We start from the raw sequence: 21,187 nt of genomic DNA, 5'->3' as shown, positions 1-21,187 counted from the left end.
ACTAACTCAGCCACTTGTGAGACTGTTATTTATATAATAACATAATGTTACACACAAAACCACTGATCTATGGAAACCAAAACCGTTTTTGAACGAGGCTGTAAGTGTTTATTTCTGCTGTGAAGTCGGGCATTTTAACATGGGGTCTATGGAGAAGGACTTGCTTTTGGAGCCAGCCCTCGAGTGGCCATTGGAGGTACTGTAGTTTGTTGCACTTCCACATTGACTTCATTTTTCAGTTCCGGGTTTGATGCTTGGTGAGAGCGCGTGATCCCCTGGAGCAGAGCGCGGCCTTCCCTGTGTGCTCGTCCTCAGCAGGGCAGTAAGATCTCGCGAGAGAAACAAGCAACCAAGACCAAAATACTTGGCTGCTCTCGCGCGATCTGGCAGCCGTGGCTCATCTCAGCCATAAGGTCTCTCAGCACAACAACAAGAAGACTTTGTTGTGTTTCGTGTTTAAAGACAGACCTCACTTCACCGGCTCGGTGTGACGGTAAGTTAAGAAGAAGCTGCTTTAACTCAAAGCCGTGCGCGTGTCTGAGTGTGTGTTGTGGATGCTGCCTGTCTGTTTGCGCGTGGCCGAGCCGCTCATGGCCGCCTGCTCGAGCTTGTCTTCAGGCTCGTGCTACCGAGGGCCCGCGTGCCTGTGCCCGAGCACCGGGGACCCGCGGCCCGGCGCGCGAGCACCGGGACACACACACACCGGCGGCCACAGTCACCTGCACGAGCCTCGGGCAGACAGATGCTGCTGACCGGGCACCGCGCTGTGTGTGTTAACGTTAAGTCAAGCAGGCTGTCGTTATGTTAACGCCATTTTGTCTGTGAGCAGCACGAGCCAACACGGCCTAGCTGGCTGTGTGGTAAACGCAACAAACAGCCTGTGTTCAAATGTGACCTAACTAGACGGCCATGAAGTCTGCCTTCACTTCTACAACACGCTAAAGAAGCTAGGGGGAACAGACTTCCACACAACACCAGTGTAACAGCTCGATATGTTGTCGCCATTGTTACATTTGCGAGGCAGAGAAATCCCCGCCAGCCTGTTGGTTCACACCTACACCGAGCCTCTGCTCTCTATGGCCCTGCCTGGTTAGCCAATGTGAGTTAGCTCATGGAAACCAAGGCGAAAAGTAGCTCTGTATTAGTCTTGGTCACTAATGACTTAGCAGTCTCGCAGTGCCAGGTCTGACTACGTGAGACTACTAATGACTTAGCCTTGGAGAGTCCCTCTTGGTCCTGCAGCAGAAACCAGAGGTTAGGTTAGCATGCTAGCTGGCTGCCTCCCACACACAGGTTAGGGTTAGCATCACAGCTAACTAACGTCATGGCTAGCTTCTTGGGGTGGGAAGTCAGCTGTTAGTTATGCTAGATGAGTTCAGTCAGCTGTTAGCGTTAGTTAGCTGTGATGCTAGCCGTCAGTTGAGCTGAGCCGCTGTGTCCCGGCCGGGCTCAGGATGGACGGTACCGGACAGCTGCACGTGCACGTTCCTCAGCCTGTTTACTTTGCTCGGGAACGGCAACGCACGTGCACACGCTCCCACGCGCGTGCCCGTAGTAACATGAACTAATGTTAGTGGAAGCAGTTTAGATGGAGAGAGAGAGAGTGTGTGTGTGTCTGTGTGTGTGTAGATGGGTGAGACAGTGAAGTAATGTGGATGAGGACCATAAAGCCCCTTTTAGACTTGCCAAAAACCCCACTAATATCCACAAACTAGTGGCATTTTCTTCAGTCTAAAAGTTTCCAAGGCGGGCCGATAGAGCGACCCTGCAAGTGAGGTGGGTTTTACGCACCGGCTCTGCACGCCATGGCGATATAAATCTTGGCGGTGGTACAACGCGTGATTTTCCGACCCTGCTTCTCCTCCTCCTGAGTTGGCGCCCCTCTTCCAGCGTGAGGCAGTGAGATTCAGTGATTCCCACAGGCTGAAATTCGACTTTCTTAACAGTTAATTACTTTACATTGACGGAATATGCAGAGAAAAAAAGCATCTCTCATGCACGAGTGCACTCCAAAGCCTTACCCTCAGGCTCTTTCTATGTTCGTCTCAGGACTTCACGGTAGTAAGAGCCCTCCTATGGATCATGCTTTTTTCTTTAGTTAATCTGTAGGCTCTTTCACACCGGCCTTGAAAGCCAAAAAATGCACGGAAAATAGGATTAGCGCCTCCGATGTGAAAGTCGTGAACGCGCTTTGGTGGACAATTGTTTTACGCCTTTTGTCCCACGACGGGAGGTAGTAACAGCGCCGGGTTACCTGGCAATCCGCCTCCACTTGAAAGGTCGTCGCAGCGAGCCGGAAAAGGTGCGAATGGTCAGCTCATTCATAAAAAAAAATTACAGGGGAAATCACCTCATGTATCAAGAAAGTGCACGAGTGAAAGTAAAAAAAAGTAGCCTATACAATCATGACTGCAGGGACGCCAGGAGGAATGCTCCGTGCGGTTAGGCTTTATGCTCAAACGATGTTGACATTAGTAGGTAGGCTACAATTAACGGATATAATAATAAGCTTCAGAGGGCTATAGCTGTCTGTGGCGAGTTGGTCTGAGGTTATTCCCCCGACGAACGTTATGCAGACTGCAGCTGTTTGATATGCCATGACACCATATCGATCTGCCCGCCCACCATGCGAGTGCACTATCCTCCCTGCTCAGCGGACTAGGAGGGAAGTCTTGTTGAATGAATTCGTTCATCATACAGTAGCCTAGGCTACACTAACCTATGAAAATATACATTTGGGCTAGGAGGAGCAGGAAATCCCTCCGCTCGCCTTTCAATCCGGGAGCAGGGGATTTCACCTGAAAGTACACAGCAGCACGGTAATGTGGCCGTGCTGCTTGGCTCGTGTGAAAGCAATTACTGTGGCGAGGCGGCTGGCTTTACGGGACTCCTAAACGGCAATTTTTGCGCGATCTGTGTGTGAAAGAGCCTTGTGTTGGGCATTAAAATCACCTTATTTCTGCACTTTGAAGTCACAGGTAGGGTCGGGTGGGGCAAACTAATTATATCGGAAGCCTAGTTGCGGGAAAAAGTGAGCGATTCGATTCGAAATGATGTGCTGGTGCACCTAAATTAAAAAGTAAGGTGCACCTAGTAAAAGTTAGTCTGGAGCCCTGCCTAGTTGCAGGAAAAAGTGAGCGGTTGTTCTTTTTTAAAGACAAAGTTTGACAAGAATCACCGATTTGCTTGGAAACAGAGTCGCATACGCATACGCACACACACACACACACACACACACACACACACACGCACACACACACACACACACATACACACACACAGCGCACTGGCATCATTTTGTCTTCTACATACATTCTACAATGCATTTTAGACAGACCACCACCGCTCACTTTTTCCCGCAACTAGGCTTCCGATATAATTAGTTTGCCCCACCCGACCCTACCTGTGACTTCAAAGTGCAGAAATAAGGTGATTTTAATGCCCAACACAGATTGTCTAAGGGGCCCTTTACACGAGGACAGTTTCTGAAAGAAACGACACAATAGCGTTTCCTTCACACCTTTTCCTTCACACCTTCTCCCTGTTTACATGAGCGCTGTTGAATTTTTAAAACGCCGTAATGTACATGCCAGGTCGCTAGGTGGCAGTGTGATCACCTTATTCTTTGCCCATACAAGGACGCTTACTGCATGACGTAATTTCACTTTAAACGCGGAAGTAGAGTACACTTTCCGCAGTCATTTAGACTTGCCAAAAAGCTTTTTTCAAGCTAAAAAAAACCCCCAAACTGTTAAAGTTTTAATATTTGTCGGGTGAGAATGTAATATATACGTGACCAGTTTATCAGAATAACGCCTATTGGAAATATTTAACGAGCAGCGAGGACCGGGAGGCTCCTCATTCAGCGCTGGCCAGCTGACTGTGATCTGTCACCCTACTGCTACTGGCAGTGAGAAAACACTGTCGACTGCTTTTGTAACTAACGTTAAATGCCGACCGGGTACAGCCATCGGCTCCTCGCAGCAGTAACGCTATGAACATGTAACTGAAGTTGGCCGCAGTGTAGCTTAATTCTGAGTGTTGCCAAACTTCATTCATACTGACGTTGTATTTGGTTGCCAACTCGCGCACGGCATCGCGTGTGTCGCCTGTGCAGGCACGTCAGAGTTTCTGAAATGTGCCGTTCCAAAGTGATTACATGGAGCGCTCAGCGGGGAGCGTCACCAACAATTCCACTCTGGAGGGTAGTTTTAAAATGTGTCGTTTCCTAAGCGCGAATTTGCCGTCGCCGTCTTAACGGGAGGCACTAACGATACAATAATTCCCCGTTTCCATAGGAAACCGTCCTCGTGTAAAGTGCCCCTAAAGAAAAAAGCATGCTCCATAGGAGGGCTCTTACTACCGTGAAGTCCTGAGACGAACATAGAAAGAGCCTGAGGGTAATCAAGTCAGCCAGAATGTAAGTAGGTCGTCCGCTTTAGCTCTTTCAAAATAAAACCCTCGTTCTAACGTTAAACATTTTGAGTCATGCTTTTTACAGCCACAGTTGAACTATTATGTAATCTTAATCTTACGAGTATTGATAAAATGTTTGCTGCGTCGTTTGTTGAAACACCCTTTTCTCCTCAAACGTCCATCAGTGAGGCCGTTTACTTGTTTAAATGACATTAGTTTGACATTTTTACCCGGGAAGTTTCCATTTTGTTTTGGCTGGCCTGACACTGCACTTGGGCAGCTGTGAGAGGAGAAGGGAGAAGGGAGGAGGAACAGAGAGCCTGCAGCGGTGGAGAAACGCAGGTTGAGAGTGTGATATACACGTTTAAAAGGCGACGATGATGCTGCTGCTGTTCCCTGCTGCCTTCCTGGGTAACAAAAACACGTGTAGCCTATAAACGTGTATTAGTGGGACTTTTGATGTAAAAAAGGTAATAAGAGTGTGTTTCTGAAGCTGTTGAACCATCAACCATGTATCTTTCTCTCCTGCCTGCCTGCCTGTCTCTTGTGTGTGTGTGTGTGTGTGTGTGTGTGTGTGTGTGTGTGTGTGTGTATAGATGGGTGAGACTGTGAAGTATGTGGATGAGGACCATAAGAGTGTGTTCCTGAAGCTGTTGAACCAGCAGCGTCTGGAGGGCGAGCACTGTGACATCGCCGTGGTCGTGGAGGACGTGAAGTTCAGAGCTCACCGCTGTGTGCTCGCTGCCTGCTCCAACTACTTCAAGAAACTCTTCAAGAAGCACGAGGTAATACTGTCATATACAGTGTACATGTGTGTGTGTATATATATATATACATAGAGACATACATACATAGAGACACAGAGCATACTGCGCTCCTCCCCCTCATGTACAGGCAGACAGACACAGAGCATGTGGTCAGTGCGCTGCAGCCTGGTGACAGACAGTCCTCCGCTGAAACACACGCTCTGCACCGCACAGTGAAACGTGAATAAGTGTTGCGCAAACTTGGCCATCCAGGGTAATGCATTAGGCTATAAATAGTACATTTTTAATCTTGTCGGTTATTTCGGTTAATGAGTCAGGGGGGGGGAAAACTTTTTCACCATCCCTAGTGTGATGATGATGTGACGATGATGTGATCAAGCTGCCATGCTAGCATTACTTACACAGGTGCTACCATGCTAGCATTACTTACACAGGTGCTACCATGCTAGCATTACTTACACAGGTGCTACCATGCTAGCATTACTTACACAGGTGCTACCATGCTAGCATTACTTACACAGGTGCTGCCATGCTAGCATTACTTACACAGGTGCTAGCCACAGCATTACTTACACAGGTGCTACCATGCTAGCATTACTTACACAGGTGCTAGCCACAGCATTACTTACACAGGTGCTACCATGCTAGCATTACTTACACAGGTGCTAACCACAGCATTACTTACACAGGTGCTAGCCACAGCATTACTTACACAGGTGCTACCATGTTAGCATTACTTACACAGGTGCTAACCACAGCATTACTTACACAGGTGCTACCATGCTAGCATTACTTACACAGGTGCTAACCACAGCATTACTTACACAGGTGCTAGCATTACTTAAACAGGTGAAAAAAAACTCTCTCGTAACGGGACAAGCCCCGTCTTTTATTGTCACACGAACACCACAATACATGCATGCGGCCACAACACACTCATGCTGACGGTGGCCGGTGAAAAGTGTCCTCTGCATTTAACCCATCCAGACATGTCCTTTCCTCCGGGGGGCAGGCCAGGAGCAGTGGTTGCTTTCTCGTACAGCGCCCGGGGACCAACTTCGGATGTTGTCGTCACTGGTCGGATGACGATGACGATCTGATCTTCTGCATGTTTTTAGTGGGGGGGTTATATACGGAGGAACCCCCTGGGGGAGCACGGGGAGAACATGCAAACTCCACACAGAGAGAAGGGCCCTTACGACGAGATACCCCACCTGGGCAGTAGGCACTGAAGATATGGGGGGGAACACAACCACAGCGCCCACAGTGTCCCAGGCGAGAATCGAACTCAGGACCTTCTGACTGTGAGGCGACAGCTCTACCACTGAGCCACCGTGCCCCTAGTAATGCTAGGTGCTAGCATTACTTACACAGGTGCTAGCATTACTTACACAGGTTCTAGCATTACTTATACAGGTGCTAGCATTACTTATAGACGGTTTTAACTTGACAACAAAAACATTCTAAATTGAACCCCCGCTCACTTCCTGTTGCAGTGTTTGCTATGGACATTAAAGAAAAAAAAAACATTCAAGTGCAGGACTGACCATTCCGTGAAAACCGTCTATACTAAGGTGACCAGATTTCTGAAATGAAAATCAGGGACATTTCCAGTTCAGCAATCAATATATCATTAAAATATCCAATGCTATAATCTATGAAATACAAAAAATTGATAATCCTAAATCTAGCCTAAGTTTGGAGCGTTATTTAGCCCCCTTACTGACAAGCTAGAACGACGTGGTTGTGGCCAGGGGATGACTTGGGTCCTCTAGTTTCATATGATATCAGTATATTCACTCTAGCTTTAACAATGAGCCCGCTACAGCCTCTGAAAAACAGTCATGTCAGCTGCGGATGAGGAGTAGAAAATCGGGGACATTTTCGGGGACAGCTCCAGCCGGGGACAGGTCACCAAAAACGGGGACTGTCCCTGAAAATTGGGGACATCTGGTCACCTTAGTCTATACAGCTGAGCAGCGAAAACAAAAGTAACGATGTCGAGTGAATATTTCTGCAGTTTGCCGAATGCTGAGAAAAAGGAAGTGCTGTGGGGTTGCGCTCTGGTGAAAACCGTCTATACAGGTGCTAGCCACAGCATTACTTACACAGGTGCTAGCATTACTTACACAGGTGCTAGCATTACTTATACAGGTGCTAGCATTACTTACACAGGTGCTAGTATTACTTACACAGGTGCTAGCATTACTTATACAGGTGCTAGCATTACTTACACAGGTGCTAGCATTACTTATACAGGTGCTAGCATTACTTACACAGGTGCTAGCCACAGCATTACTTACACAGGTGCTAGCATTATTTACACAGGTGCTAGCATTACTTATACAGGTGCTAGCATTACTTACACAGGTGCTAGCATTACTTACACGGGTGCTAGCATTACTTATACAGGTGCTAGCATTACTTACACAGGTGCTAGCATTACTTACACAGGTGCTAGCATTACTTACACAGGTGCTAGCATTACTTACACGGGTGCTAGCATTACTTATACAGGTGCTAGCATTACTTACACAGGTGCTAGCATTACTTACACAGGTGCTAGCATTACTTACACAGGTGCTAGCATTACTTACACGGGTGCTAGCATTACTTATACAGGTGCTAGCATTACTTACACAGGTGCTAGCATTACTTACACAGGTGCTAGCATTACTTACACAGGTGCTAGCCACAGTGGTTGATCGGTGGGGTTTTGGTTGGTGTCAAAAGAGTGAAGGCCAAGACATGGTCGAGCGAGGCACCCAGGCGCGAGGGGCGCGCGACAAATAGGATGTCATCGCGTCATGTGGCTCCCCATGAAAAATAGTTGCCCACCCCTGCTATAGGGGCTGAGAACTGAAACGCTTATTTACATTCACTAAAAACAAGTTTGGTGATTCTATTCGTACTGCACACATACAGTAATGGCGTTTCATTGTGACTTTTCATGGGCCGTTTCTCACTTATCACTGTACAATGTCACATGATGATGATCACATGAGGATCTGCCTCGAATGAGTCAAATCCCTGATTCCCTGATCTCTCTGTCTGTCAGGTGGATAACTCCTCAGTGATAGAGATCGACTTCATACGGGCAGACATCTTTGAGGAGGTGTTGAGTTACATGTACACGGCCAAGATCTCCGTCAAGAAGAGAGACGTCAACCTGATGATGTCATCAGGACAGATCCTTGGCATCCGTTTCCTGGACAAGCTCTGCTCCCAGGTAACACACGCGCGCACACACACACGCTCACACACACACACACACACACACACACACACACACACACACACACACACACACACACACACACACACACACGCACACAACATTTGAACATGTTAAAATAAATGACAATGCTCCTTTTCTTAAAAGGATACAACATGGAAAACAGATATAAAACTGACTGCATAACAAATTGTTCTTTAGATAGATAGATAAATAGGCATGTGCATATATTACAAATAGACACTTTTCACAGCAGCCATTTTGTATCTCAAAGCAGGGTAAACACAGGTGTAACCAATAACATTAATGAGGGCCCCGGCACTGGAATGCCTAAATGGAGGTCCAGCAAGGGCGGGCGCCGCCGGAAAAAATTTGAGTTTTTTTTCTCCCTTTTTTAGCCATATTTAGAGGAATATATCATTCTAAATCAACATTAGGATTATACTGTTGTGATGTCATTATTAAGTATATTCTCTTTCATGTCACCACCTGCTCAGCTCTCCTGTCAACATAATTGTAACTAACAAACACAAACTGTTTTAGCCAAATTCATATCAAAATGACACCTACAAACACAGGTACACAACCCAAGCCGTACACAACACACAAAGTCATCATCGATAATAAAAAAAACATACAGAGGGACCTGTTGGCTGGCAAGAACATGTATTTATTGTCATTGACCAAAAACAATAATGGGAAGGGATGAGAAGGATGTCTTCCTGCCTGACCTGCCTTTCGTTTCAAAATAAAAGCGATCCCGTGTTTTTCATGCTTTTCCATGCAGCTTTTTTTATTTTTTTCTCTGAAATATTAGGGGAGGTCCGGACCTCCCCGTCCTCATAGCTAGATACAGCCATGTGTTTACCCCGCGTTGAGACACAAAATGGCTGCTGTGAAAAGGGTCTCTACATTGCATTCCTGGAGTTTTAGCCCAGGTTGCATTGAAAGATGTCAACATATTGCTGCTGTTCCCACCCTCCAAATAGTCATTTACACATGTTTAGCAGCACTGTTGTTTGTTTACACATGTTTAGCAGCACTGTTTACACATGTTTAGCAGCACTGTTGTTTACACATGTTTAGCAGCACTGTTTACACATGTTTAGCAGCACTGTTGTTTACACATGTTTAGCAGCACTGTTGTTTACACATGTTTAGCAGCACTGTTGTTTACACATGTTTAGCAGCACTGTTGTTTACACATGTTTAGCAGCACTGTTGTTTACACATGTTTAGCAGCACTGTTGTTTACACATGTTTAGCAGCACTGTTGTTTACACATGTTTAGCAGCACTGTTGTCATGTTTCTTTATGAAGTGAAGCCACATGCCGACATTTTGGGAGATTAGCCTTTTTGCCATGCTTGTTTCAGAAGCGTGATGTGTCATCAGAGGAGAAGGAGAAGTTTCCCTATGACATCGTTAAGATGGCGCTCCCTCCAGAGGCCCAGCTGGCTGCTGAGCAAGAGGTGTCACACACACACACACACACACACACACACACACACACACACACACACACACGCACACACACACCATTTACAAGAAATTAAATTGAACCCAACTGACCTGCTGTAGCCTGAACTCAAACCTTCCTGGGCGCACATTTCGGTGAAAGTTGCAACGCCGTACGTAGCACGTATGCCTAATTTGTTATGAATTTTCAAAGTTTGAAACTGTAGACGGTCGCTGTAGCGCCACCATCAGGACTATTGGCGCCAAATTCACGTCGACGAAGTTTGGCATGGGACTGGACCTTTGTGCAAAGTTTGGTTTATTTTCATGCATGGGAAGTCCCAACTTCCCGGAAGAAGATGAAGAATATTGGCAAATACAAACAGTGGCCCTGCCACTAACTAAACATGTTGAAACAACTAGGGTGAGTGGAGAGTCTGGAGAGGGCCCGTGACATCACAGGTGAGCAATTGTGCGTAGGGGTGGGAATCGTGGAGTAACTCACGATACGATATGGTCACGATACTTGGCCCTCGATAACGATATTATCACGATACATCGATTCTGCGATAATCGATATATTGGAAGAAATTTAACCTACGATACATCACGATATCTGTGTAACTGAAGAGAAAAAAATACCCCTAAAAGGCAAGAAGCAGGTATTATGTATTTATTAGCAGAATTGACATGAACTCTCTCAGAGTTCACTCACTCACTCACTCATACCATTTTCGATACCACGGAGGAAAAGTTACACATTAAGTATTTTTATTATTATTATTAAAACAAGAAAACCTATATAACCTACCTACCTATTAGGGATGCACCGATATGAAAATTTTGGCCGATGCCGATAACCGATATTAACATTGCTGTTATGTCCGATAACCGATATTTACCGATGTCGATATGATCTGTATAAAACCACATTTTTATGATCATCACATTTTGTACATACTGAAAAACACATGTTAACACTGAATTTGAAAAAGTTATGCATTTCTTTATTTGCAAAGCCTTTGGAAAAGCCCATAAATCATAGATTTACTGCATTATTTCATATCAATGTGAAGAATTTGGCTGATAATGATAACCGATATTAACATTGCAACATCTGACCGATACCGATATGACCGATATGTTAAAAAATCGGCCGATACTGGCCGATACCGATATGATTGCCGATATATCGTGCATCCCTACTACCTATATAATTTCTAAAAGTAGATATTAATGATCAAACATTTCCATTCATGTAGCCTACAGTATTTATGTTTTAGTTTAAACTACAAACATAAATAAACGTCATCTTGAAACTATGTTTCAACTACCACACACAGCATAATATTTTAGCCTGTTTATTAACACATTCACTGCCAGCCGTTTTTCAATACTGTAGTTAGCTTCTGCCAGAGGGTTTTTTTGAGGATTCTGGCTCATCTTTCAAGAGCCGAGGATTCGTTTCTGTTAGGATTTTGTGAACACACAATATCTCAAAAGAACTAATAGAATGTGTGCTTTCTCTGTCTAAAAGAGTTAGTTTGTAGAGTTAGTAGTTATGTAAGCATTAGCAGTTGAATACTGCATGGTTTCAGCGTCTGAAAATTTATTCTGAGATAAACGGCTTTTTGTGAAATTCGATAGAACAGTCACTTTAACCATTCATTTTTGGCATCAGTAAGACGTCAGACATCTAAACAATAGTTTTGAACAGTAATTTCCTCCATAACAGCAGGAAACACCCCTCTCCTTCAAACTCCTCCCTCCGTGTGTGTTCTTCTTGGCTGCAGCGGGCGTGTCACAAGCTCGTTTCTGTTGCTGCTGTAACCTCGCGTCACCAGGCTCACTGCTTTGCTGCTGCTGTGCCTGTCTGCTGGCGGCCGCTGGGCAAGTGTGGATGGGCTCGCTCGTTTCTTGGGGTTCTGAGAGCTTTGATGAAGCTTTTGCGATTCTGGTCGTATTTATGCTGCGTGTTTCAAAGTGTGTTCCACCCGTAATCTATTATGCAAATTTGCAAAACCCCACCGCCAGCTCCCAAGCGCGAAAGCGTTTTCGCCAATCCATTTTCATGAGAATGGCTTCCTCACACTGCTTTTTGCTTGCCTTCCTCTAGAATGGAGAGCACTGTCGCCACTTAGTGGGTCGGTGGAATGGGTTGTACACGTTCGGTAGCTCCAATATTTTTATAGGAGACGTGGGGGGCATTGATCCACGTAGCACCGTCAAATTTTTTTTTTTTTTTGATGTCTCAACTCGTCATTGGCAGTCAACCGTTGGATTTTTTTTGACGAGTCAACTCGCCATTGGCAGTGAACGTGTTAAAAAAAAAATATATATATATATATTTTTAAATAAACATATCGATACTTGGTGCCAGTGTATCGATAACGTATCGCAAGTGGAAATATCGCGATACCGTGAGTATCGATATTTTGTCCCACCCCTAATTGTGCGCCACCGCCCTTCAATCACAGTTGCTCGAGTGGCATCACTGATGACATCACAGTTGGGCAACTGTGCGCCATGAGCAACTGTGCAAGCTCTGCAATTGACATCATAGTTGAGCAACTGTGCAACTGTGCAACTGTGTGCCATCAGCTCTCCAATTTAGTATTCAGAGTTGCTCGAGTGACATCACTCATCACAACTGCCCGAGTGACATCATAGTTGTGCAAAGGTGTCCCCGTGCAACTGTGCGCCATCGGCTTATCTATCTATCCATCCATCCATCTATCTAGACCTTATTCGCTAACCCTGGACGGCACCATATTGTTGACATACCGTCCTGCGCGCACACAGCGCTGCAGCTAACAACCAGTAACAACAGCCTTATTGTTGTTTCTGTTACATTACAAAATAGCGATGGTGATGACAGCAATAAAAACCCCACAGTTGTTGTTTGTATGCTGCCGTTAATGCCTGTAATAATAAACAAAAGAACGAGGTGAACAGACTTTGCTGTGAGGAGCTGTCAGAAAGTTTCACCTGTCTCTCCTAACTATCCACACATCTCCTGTGCTGCTGACGTATCCTCCGTCTCGCTCCCTTCACGTCTGTGGACGGTAGAGATAGAAACAAACCACGGGGACTTTATTGCTGTCATTACTACAGCCACCTGTAACGCAGGTCACCATCCGAACACAATTGGAACGATACAGGTAACGCTAACGGCGGCTAGCTTCCTATAAACGCTGCTCTTACATAGGCTGTCACTTGAGAGCTGCAGCGCTATCTGCGTCAAGCAGATGGCGGCGGTGGGCGTGCCAGTACGTGAGTTACGTCAATCGAATAAGGTCTATTATTATTATAAATTTGGCAATTTGGACTCTGTTTGTCTGAAGAACTTTGGCCGGCCACAGCTATGCCGTTTTACACGCGATTGGGCTGAAACTTTCAGGGGGTGTAAACTAGAACACCCGTGCGGTTGACCTGATGGAGCCGGATTTTTTAATTAGGGCAGATGAATTGCCCTAAGGCTGATTGCTATGAGGCTATAGTTCAGTGATGATGTCATCAGGGCATTGTGACAACATTGTGACATCACTGATGATGTCATCAGTGACACACACACACACACACACACACACACACACACATGAGAGAGACTGAGGGAGAGAGGGGGGGGAGATTGAGGGAGAGAGAGGGGGAGAGACACTGAGGGAGAGAGGGAGACATTGCGCGCACGCCTATAGGGCAGGCGAGGCCACGCAGCAGCCGAGCTGCGGGTGAGGCTGCGTATGCGAGCTGCAGGGCCAGCTTGACGAGCTGCAGGGCGGGCGAGCCCACGTAGCGGGCGAGCCTAGGAATCGAGCTTGTGCAGGAGTGTGTTCTGGCAACCAGCTTGCAGGTGCTGAGTGTGTGTGTGTGTGTGTGTGTGTGTTAGAGATGGAAAATAAAAAGAATTGAATGAAGATACAATTATCAAAATCTTGGGAACCTTTGCCCCTCGATCATGGTTTTTAGTTGCATTCTGAGATTTCTTGGGGCATTTTTGCCCTTGCCTCTGGCTAATCCACTCTGTGTGTGTGTGTGTGTGTGTGTGTGTGTGTGTGTGTGTGTGTGTGTGTGTGTGTGTGTGTGTGTGTGTGTGTGTGTCCAGGTCCAGGTCGTGCTTGACCACGATGACCCGCCTACCACCGATGACCTCGTTGAGGCGTCGGCCAATCAGGAGCTGGATAAGTCTCCCAGTGCGGCGCTGCGTGTGCAGGAGGCCATCCTGAAGGAACTGACCAATGACGACGTACACAAGGTTAGGGGGTGGGCAATATGGCAAAAATACAATTTAAAATACAATTTGTTTTATAAATATTTTCATGTCGTTCATTTCCGCTGAGTTTACAATAATTCATATCCTAAGAAATAATGTTCACAACCATGCACATGCTCACTCTATCTATATATCTATCTATCTATCTCTCTATGTATTGGTTCACTATTATTTCGGCTACAGTAGGGTTGGGCGATGGGACGAATATATATGGGCTATCTGCCATTTGAGTCCACCGTCGGTTGCTTTTGTGATTTCACGTGATTGTTGTCATTTTAATTAGCTAGTTTAATGGTGAGAGAGACCGACAGACAGAGAGAGAGAGCTCTCAGCTCTGTCTGACATGCACACACACACACACACACACACACACACACACACACACACACACACTACAGAGTTGAGTGAGAGAGGGGGAAACGGAGCTCACCTGGGAATACGAGGCAGGATGACAGCAGATTAAGAGCAATGCCTCGCATTTAAAATAACTTTGCGCCATAAGTTCCACTCTATCTGTCTGTCTGTCTCTCTACCCGCATGTTTGTTTTGTTTAGTGTGTGTGTGTGTGTGTGTGTGTGTGTGTGTGTGTGTGTGTGTGTGTTGTAAAGAGGTTTCATTTGCGTTCGGGTCATTTTCATCCCCGTTCATTGTAACGAGCAGAGCGTGTGTTTAGGCTATTTTTATTTTTTCAACTATCGTCCCGGCTCCGTCCCCAAATTAATTGACGGGAGGTCCTGTCGAGCCCTGGTTAAGTGTGTGTGTGTGTGTGTGTGTCTGTGTCAAACCAACTCCCCCCTCAGTGTTGTCGTCCTCCATGCTGCTCTGCTGCTGCCCTTTGTGAAGTGAAAAGGGGGAGGGGACTCAGGGGAGGACAATTTTGGAAGCGTCTTTCACACATAGAAATGCAACTGATAGAATGTGCACTGCATGTAGCGCGATTCTAACGATCTGTCTGGAAAGGCAGATCGTGGACCCATTCTAATCGTTAACGATCTAAGATCGTCATATCGCCCACCCCTACACAAGGTGCACACACATGCACACACACGCATGCACACACACACACATGCACGCACAGACACAAACGCACACATGCACACTATGAAATATCAGCATCGGACGAAACAAACACAGTAAAAGTAAAAGTATAGTAAAAGTATTGTTTCTCTCTGTCCAGGTGACCTGCTACGATCAGGATGTGGTGTCAGAGATGGAGGCGGAGCCTAAAGAGCTGGGGGCAGGGCATCACGTCACCCAGACGCTGTCATTCGCCGACAGCATCGGTGAGGTGAAGGACGAGCAGCCGCCTGGTTGGTCCACGGCGACCTCAGACATGAAGTTTGAGTATTTACTGTACGGACACAGAGACACGCTCTCCTGCCAGGTCTGTGGGAAGAGCTTCCTCGACGAGAACAGACTCAGGTACACACACCTCACTAACTAGCTCATTAACTGGCCAGTTCACCACATTAACACGTTCACTGCCAACGACGTATTACTCCGTCAAAAAAAATCCAACGGTTGACTGCCACTGACGTATTACTCCGTCAAAAAAATGATTTTTTTTTTTTTGACCGTGGGATGTGCATCTAACCCTTTTACATCTCTTATATAATTATTGGAGCCACCGAACGTTTACAACCCATTCCACCGACCCACTAAGTGGCGACAGTGCTCTCCTGACTAGAGGAAGGCAAGCAAAAAGCAGCCATTCTCATGAAAATGGATGGGGGAAAACGCTTTCGTTTTCGCGCTGATTGCTGGCGATGCGGGATTGCAAATTTGCATAATAGATTACAGGTGGAACACACTTTGAAACACGCAGCATAAATATGACCAGAATCGCAAAAGCTTCATCAAAGCTCTCAACCAAAACTCCAAGAAGCGAGCGAGTCCATCCAGACTTCCTCAAACAGCGGCCGCGCAGACAGGCAGCAGCAGCAGCAAAGCAGTGAGACTGGTGACAAGCTTGTGACGGCCGCTGCAGCCAAGAAGAACGCCCACGGAGGGAGGAGTTGGAAGCAGAGGGGGGTTTCCTGCTGTTATGGAGGAAATTACTGTTCAAAACTATTGTTTAGATGTCTGACGTCTTACTGATGCCAAAAATGAATGGTTAAAGTGACTGTTCTATCGAATTTCACAAAAAGCCGTTTATCTCGGAATAATTTTTCTGACGCTGAAACCATGCTGTATTCAACTGCTAATGCTTACATGACTACTAACTCTACAAACTAACTCTTTTAGACAGAGAAAGCACACATTCTATTAGTTCTTTTGAGATATTGTGTGTTCACAAAATCTTAGCAGAAAAGAATCCTCGGGTCTTGAAAGATGAGCCAGAATCCTCAAAAAACCCCTCTGGCAGAAGCTAACTACAGTAAAAAAAAAAACGTCTGGCAGTGAATGTGTTAACTAGTCGGTTCACCTGGGGCCGGTTGCACCAACTGGTCTTAGCACTGGTCTTAAGCTAAGTTGGTCGTAACTTTACGACCTAACAGGTACGCCGGTTGCACCAACCTCTCTGTAAGCCTTTTTCTCACTAAGACCGGTCGTAAATATTGCGCCTAGTCCAGAGCAGGCGTAAGGTGCAGTCATGGGTGCAGTATAGACGGTTTTCACCTGTGTGTTGCGCAATAATCACAACCCCTCAGCACGGCTGTATTCAGCCCTCAATTATAAACCGCAAACTGGAGTACGCTATAAACGTTATGAATATAGTCACGACGTTAACAACTAACCAATGCTGGGGGTCCGTATGGGAAGTGGAAATCGAAATGGTTAAAAGTTAAATCAATTTGGTCATTCAGTGGCGTTTTACTGCCATGTAAAGTAACGACAAGTAACAGTTAGCCGCTAACATTAGCCACACTATTACAGCCAATTACCCATCAGCGGAGCGTCATTTGATGTCTGCACACTCTTGTAAACAGGTCGCGTGTCGCATTCCAGTGGGCATTCCCATGCTTTCACATGGACGCGCATCGCTACGACCGGCGTAGTTAAGACCAGACGTAATAAGCCCTGTTGGTGCAACAGGCGTAAGTCCTCTCTAAAGACTGGTCTTAACTAAGACCGATGTAGGAGTTACGACCAGGCATAGTTAAGACCAGTTGGTGCAACCGGCCCCAGGTCATTAATTAGTCAGTTAACCACGTCATTAACTAGTCAGTTCAATGGTTTATTATCACTGGAAAGCTGAGAAACTCTGCTTTACCTGATTGTTTAAATCATGTGGATAAGCGGTTCAAAAGTTATTAAACATTTTAGAATAATAGCTATTTTTAGCCACAGCAGCGGGCAGTTGTCCAATCAAATTGTCTCTTGTCCAATCAAATTGCTTGACTCGAACTGGAAAGAGTTGTATAATTATTATTTTTTACACGCTGTCCTCTCCTCGTCTCCTCTCCTCGCTTCCTCTCTGTCTCCTCTGCCTCCTTGTCTCCTCTCCTTGCCTCCTCATCTCCTCTCCTTGCCTCCTCTCCTCGCTTCCTCTCTGTCTCCTCTCCTTGTCTCTGTAGGAAACACGAGAAGCTTCACTCAGCGGAGCGTCCGTTTGTCTGTGAGATGTGCAGCAAAGCCTTCACTACACACGCTCACCTGAAAGGTACACACACACACACACACACACACACACACATTCTGGACAGTTTAGGAGGATCAAACTGGTTCTTTGTCTGGTTCTAGTGGACTGAGCTGGTTTAACTGGTTTTGTTTGTTTGTTTGTTGTTTGCTTGTTTGTCTGTCAGAGCATCTGAAGATCCACACGGGCTTCAAGCCGTATCGATGTGACGTTTGTGGGAAATCGTTCATCCGAGCGCCGGACCTGAAGAAACATGAGCGGGTTCACAGCAACGAGCGGCCCTTCGCCTGTCAGATGTGTGAGAAGGTCTGTCTGTCTGCTCACCTGTCTGTCTGTCTGCTCACCTGTCTGTCTGTCTGTCTGCTCACCTGTCTGTCTGTCTGCTCACCTGTCTGTCTGTCTGCTCACCTGTCTGTCTGTCTGCTCACCTGTCTGTCTGTCTGTCTGTCTGCTCACCTGTCTGTCTGTCTGCTCACCTGTCTGTCTGTCTGCTCACCTGTCTGTCTGTCTGCTCACCTGTCTGTCTGCTCACCTGTCTGTCTGTCTGCTCACCTGTCTGTCTGTCTGCTCACCTGTCTGTCTGTCTGTCTGTCTGTCTGTCTGTCTGCTCACCTGTCTGTCTGTCTGTCTGTCTGTCTGCTCACCTGTCTGTCTGTCTGCTCACCTGTCTGTCTGTCTGCTCACCTGTCTGTCTGTCTGTCTGTCTGCTCACCTGTCTGTCTGTCTGTCTGTCTGCTCACCTGTCTGTCTGTCTGCTCACCTGTCTGTCTGTCTGTCTGCTCACCTGTCTGTCTGTCTGCTCACCTGTCTGTCTGCTCACCTGTCTGTCTGTCTGCTCACCTGTCTGTCTGTCTGTCTGCTCACCTGTCTGTCTGTCTGCTCACCTGTCTGTCTGTCTGTCTGCTCACCTGTCTGTCTGTCTGTCTGCTCACCTGTCTGTCTGTCTGCTCACCTGTCTGTCTGTCTGTCTGTCTGCTCACCTGTCTGTCTGTCTGCTCACCTGTCTGTCTGTCTGCTCACCTGTCTGTCTGTTCACCTGTCTGTCTGTCTGTCTGCTCACCTGTCTGTCTGTCTGCTCGTCTGTCTGTCTGTCTGCTCACCTGTCTGTCTGTCTGTCTGCTCACCTGTCTGTCTGCTCACCTGTCTGTCTGTCTGTCTGCTCACCTGTCTGTCTGTCTGTCTGTCTGCCTGCTCACCTGTCTGTCTGTCTGCTCACCTGTCTGTCTGTCTGCTCACCTGTCTGTCTGTCTGTCTGCTCACCTGTCTGTCTGTCTGTCTGCTCACCTGTCTGTCTGTCTGTCTGCTCACCTGTCTGTCTGTCTGCTCACCTGTCTGTCTGTCTGCTCACCTGTCTGTCTGCTCACCTGTCTGTCTGTCTGTCTGCTCACCTGTCTGTCTGTCTGCTCACCTGTCTGTCTGTCTGCTCACCTGTCTGTCTGTCTGTCTGCTCACCTGTCTGTCTGTCTGTCTGCTCACCTGTCTGTCTGTCTGCTCACCTGTCTGTCTGCTCACCTGTCTGTCTGTCTGTCTGTCTGTCTGCTCACCTGTCTGTCTGTCTGTCTGCTCACCTGTCTGTCTGTCTGTCTGCTCACCTGTCTGTCTGTCTGCTCACCTGTCTGTCTGTCTGCTCACCTGTCTGTCTGTCTGCTCACCTGTCTGTCTGTCTGCTCACCTGTCTGTCTGTCTGCTCACCTGTCTGTCTGTCTGCTCACCTGTCTGTCTGTCTGTCTGCTCACCTGTCTGTCTGTCTGCTCACCTGTCTGTCTGTCTGCTCACCTGTCTGTCTGTCTGTCTGCTCACCTGTCTGTCTGTCTGTCTGTCTGCTCACCTGTCTGTCTGTCTGCTCACCTGTCTGTCTGTCTGCTCACCTGTCTGTCTGTCTGCTCACCTGTCTGTCTGTCTGCTCACCTGTCTTTCTGTCTGCTCACCTGTCTGTCTGTCTGCTCACCTGTCTGTCTGTCTGTCTGTCTGTCTGTCTGTCTGCTCACCTGTCTGTCTGTCTGTCTGTCTGCTCACCTGTCTGTCTGTTTGTCTGTCTGTCTGCTCACCTGTCTGTCTGCCTACCTGTCTCTCTGTCTGTCTGTCTGCTCACCTGTCTGTCTGTCTGCCTACCTGTCTCTCTGTCTGTCTGTCTGTCTGTCTGCCTACCTGTCTCTCTGTCTGTCTGTCTGCTCACCTGTCTGTCTGTCTGTCTGTCTGTCTCTCTGTCTGTCTGTCTGTCTCTCTGTCTGCCTACCTGTCTCTCTGTCTGTCTGTCTGTCTGTCTGCTCACCTGTCTGTCTGTCTCTCTGTCTGCTCACCTGTCTGTCTGTCTGTCTGTCTGTCTGTCTGTCTGCTCACCTGTCTGTATGTCTGCCTGTCTGCTCACCTGTCTGTCTGTCTGCTCGTCTGTCTGTCTGTCTGTCTGCTCACCTGTCTGTCTGCTCACCTGTCTGTCTGCTCACCTGTCTGTCTGTCTGTCTGCTCACCTGTCTGTCTGTCTGCTCACCTGTCTGTCTGTCTGTCTGTCTGTCTGTCTGCTCACCTGTCTGTCTGTCTGTCTGTCTGCTCACCTGTCTGCCTGTCTGTCTGTCTGTCTCGCTCTCTCTGTCTGTCTGTCTGTCTTGCTCTCTCTGTCTGTCGGTCTGTCTCTCTCTCTCTCTGTCTGCCTGCCTGTATGTCTGTCTGTCTCTCTCTCTGTCTGTCTGTCTGTCTCACTCTCTCTCCTCTCTCCAGGCATTTAAACACAAGTCTCACCTGAAGGATCATGAGAGGAGACACAGAGGAGAAAAACCTTTTGTCTGTTCATCCTGCACCAAGGCCTTCGCTAAGGTAACACTGCCGCTACGACTGCTACTACTATTACTGCTAATGCTAATACTACTACCGCTACTGCTTCCTCTGCTTTATGTGTTAGATATTGATTGTGCTCATACTGTATTTGTTCTCCAGGCGTCAGATCTGAAGCGTCATGAGAACAACATGCACAGTGAGAGGAAGCAGCTGACTCTGCAGAGCGACACAGAGACGCTGCAGGCTGCAGCCATGGCTGCTGAGGAGCAACATCTGGAGAACATGAGCTGCTCCTAACAGAGGAGAGGAGAGGTGGAGAATATGAGCTGCTCAGGAGAGGAGAGGAGAGGTGGAGAATATGAGCTGCTCCTAACAGAGGAGAGGAGAGGTGGAGAATATGAGCTGCTCGTGAGAGGAGAGGAGAGGTGGAGAATATGAGCTGCTCCTAACAGAGGAGAGGAGAGGAGAGGACACGAGCTCCTCCTAAGGCCCAGTCCAGATGTCCTCCCCCTGTATGTGTGGACTGAGTCCTCGGGGACTTGAGTCGTACGTACCTTGACGTGTTCAACGTCATCACGTCAAGTCTACGAGAGACTGCAAGGCTGTAAATACGCCACTGATAGACTGGCCTAAAGACTACAATAATAACATACATTTTTGCTCAGTTTACACATTCATAATACGTTTTTT

General features: G+C 47.1%; 1 protein-coding gene across 1 annotated transcript; it reads left to right on the top strand.

Moving 5' to 3' along the window:
- The first annotated feature begins 396 nt into the window (after positions 1-396).
- zbtb14 (zinc finger and BTB domain containing 14) lies at positions 397-21,174 on the top strand. Its single transcript, XM_083655970.1, has 11 exons — positions 397-493; positions 5,013-5,201; positions 8,242-8,412; positions 9,794-9,889; positions 13,978-14,127; positions 15,323-15,567; positions 17,664-17,749; positions 17,892-18,031; positions 20,441-20,536; positions 20,657-20,846; positions 20,957-21,174. The coding sequence occupies exons 2-10, from the start codon at positions 5,013-5,015 to the stop codon at positions 20,792-20,794; spliced, it is 1,311 nt and encodes a 436-aa protein (XP_083512096.1). The 5' UTR covers positions 397-493; the 3' UTR covers positions 20,795-20,846; positions 20,957-21,174.
- Positions 21,175-21,187: the final 13 nt, after the last annotated feature.

The sequence above is a fragment of the Poromitra crassiceps genome (assembly GCF_964638095.1).
Source record: "Poromitra crassiceps genome assembly, chromosome: 2".
In the NCBI taxonomy this organism is placed as follows: Eukaryota; Metazoa; Chordata; class Actinopteri; order Beryciformes; family Melamphaidae; genus Poromitra; species Poromitra crassiceps.
Note: the sequence above shows the minus strand (reverse complement) of the source record. Positions and strands in the feature narration are given on the sequence as shown.

Coding starts and splice junctions, on each gene's coding strand:
- zbtb14 (XM_083655970.1), top strand. CDS start 5,013: ATGGGTGAGACTGTGAAGTATGTGGATGAGGACCATAAGAGTGTGTTC. Junction 5,202..8,241: donor AACTCTTCAAGAAGCACGAG/GTAATACTGTCA, acceptor TCTGTCTGTCAG/GTGGATAACTCCTCAGTGAT. Junction 20,537..20,656: donor GCACCAAGGCCTTCGCTAAG/GTAACACTGCCG, acceptor TTTGTTCTCCAG/GCGTCAGATCTGAAGCGTCA.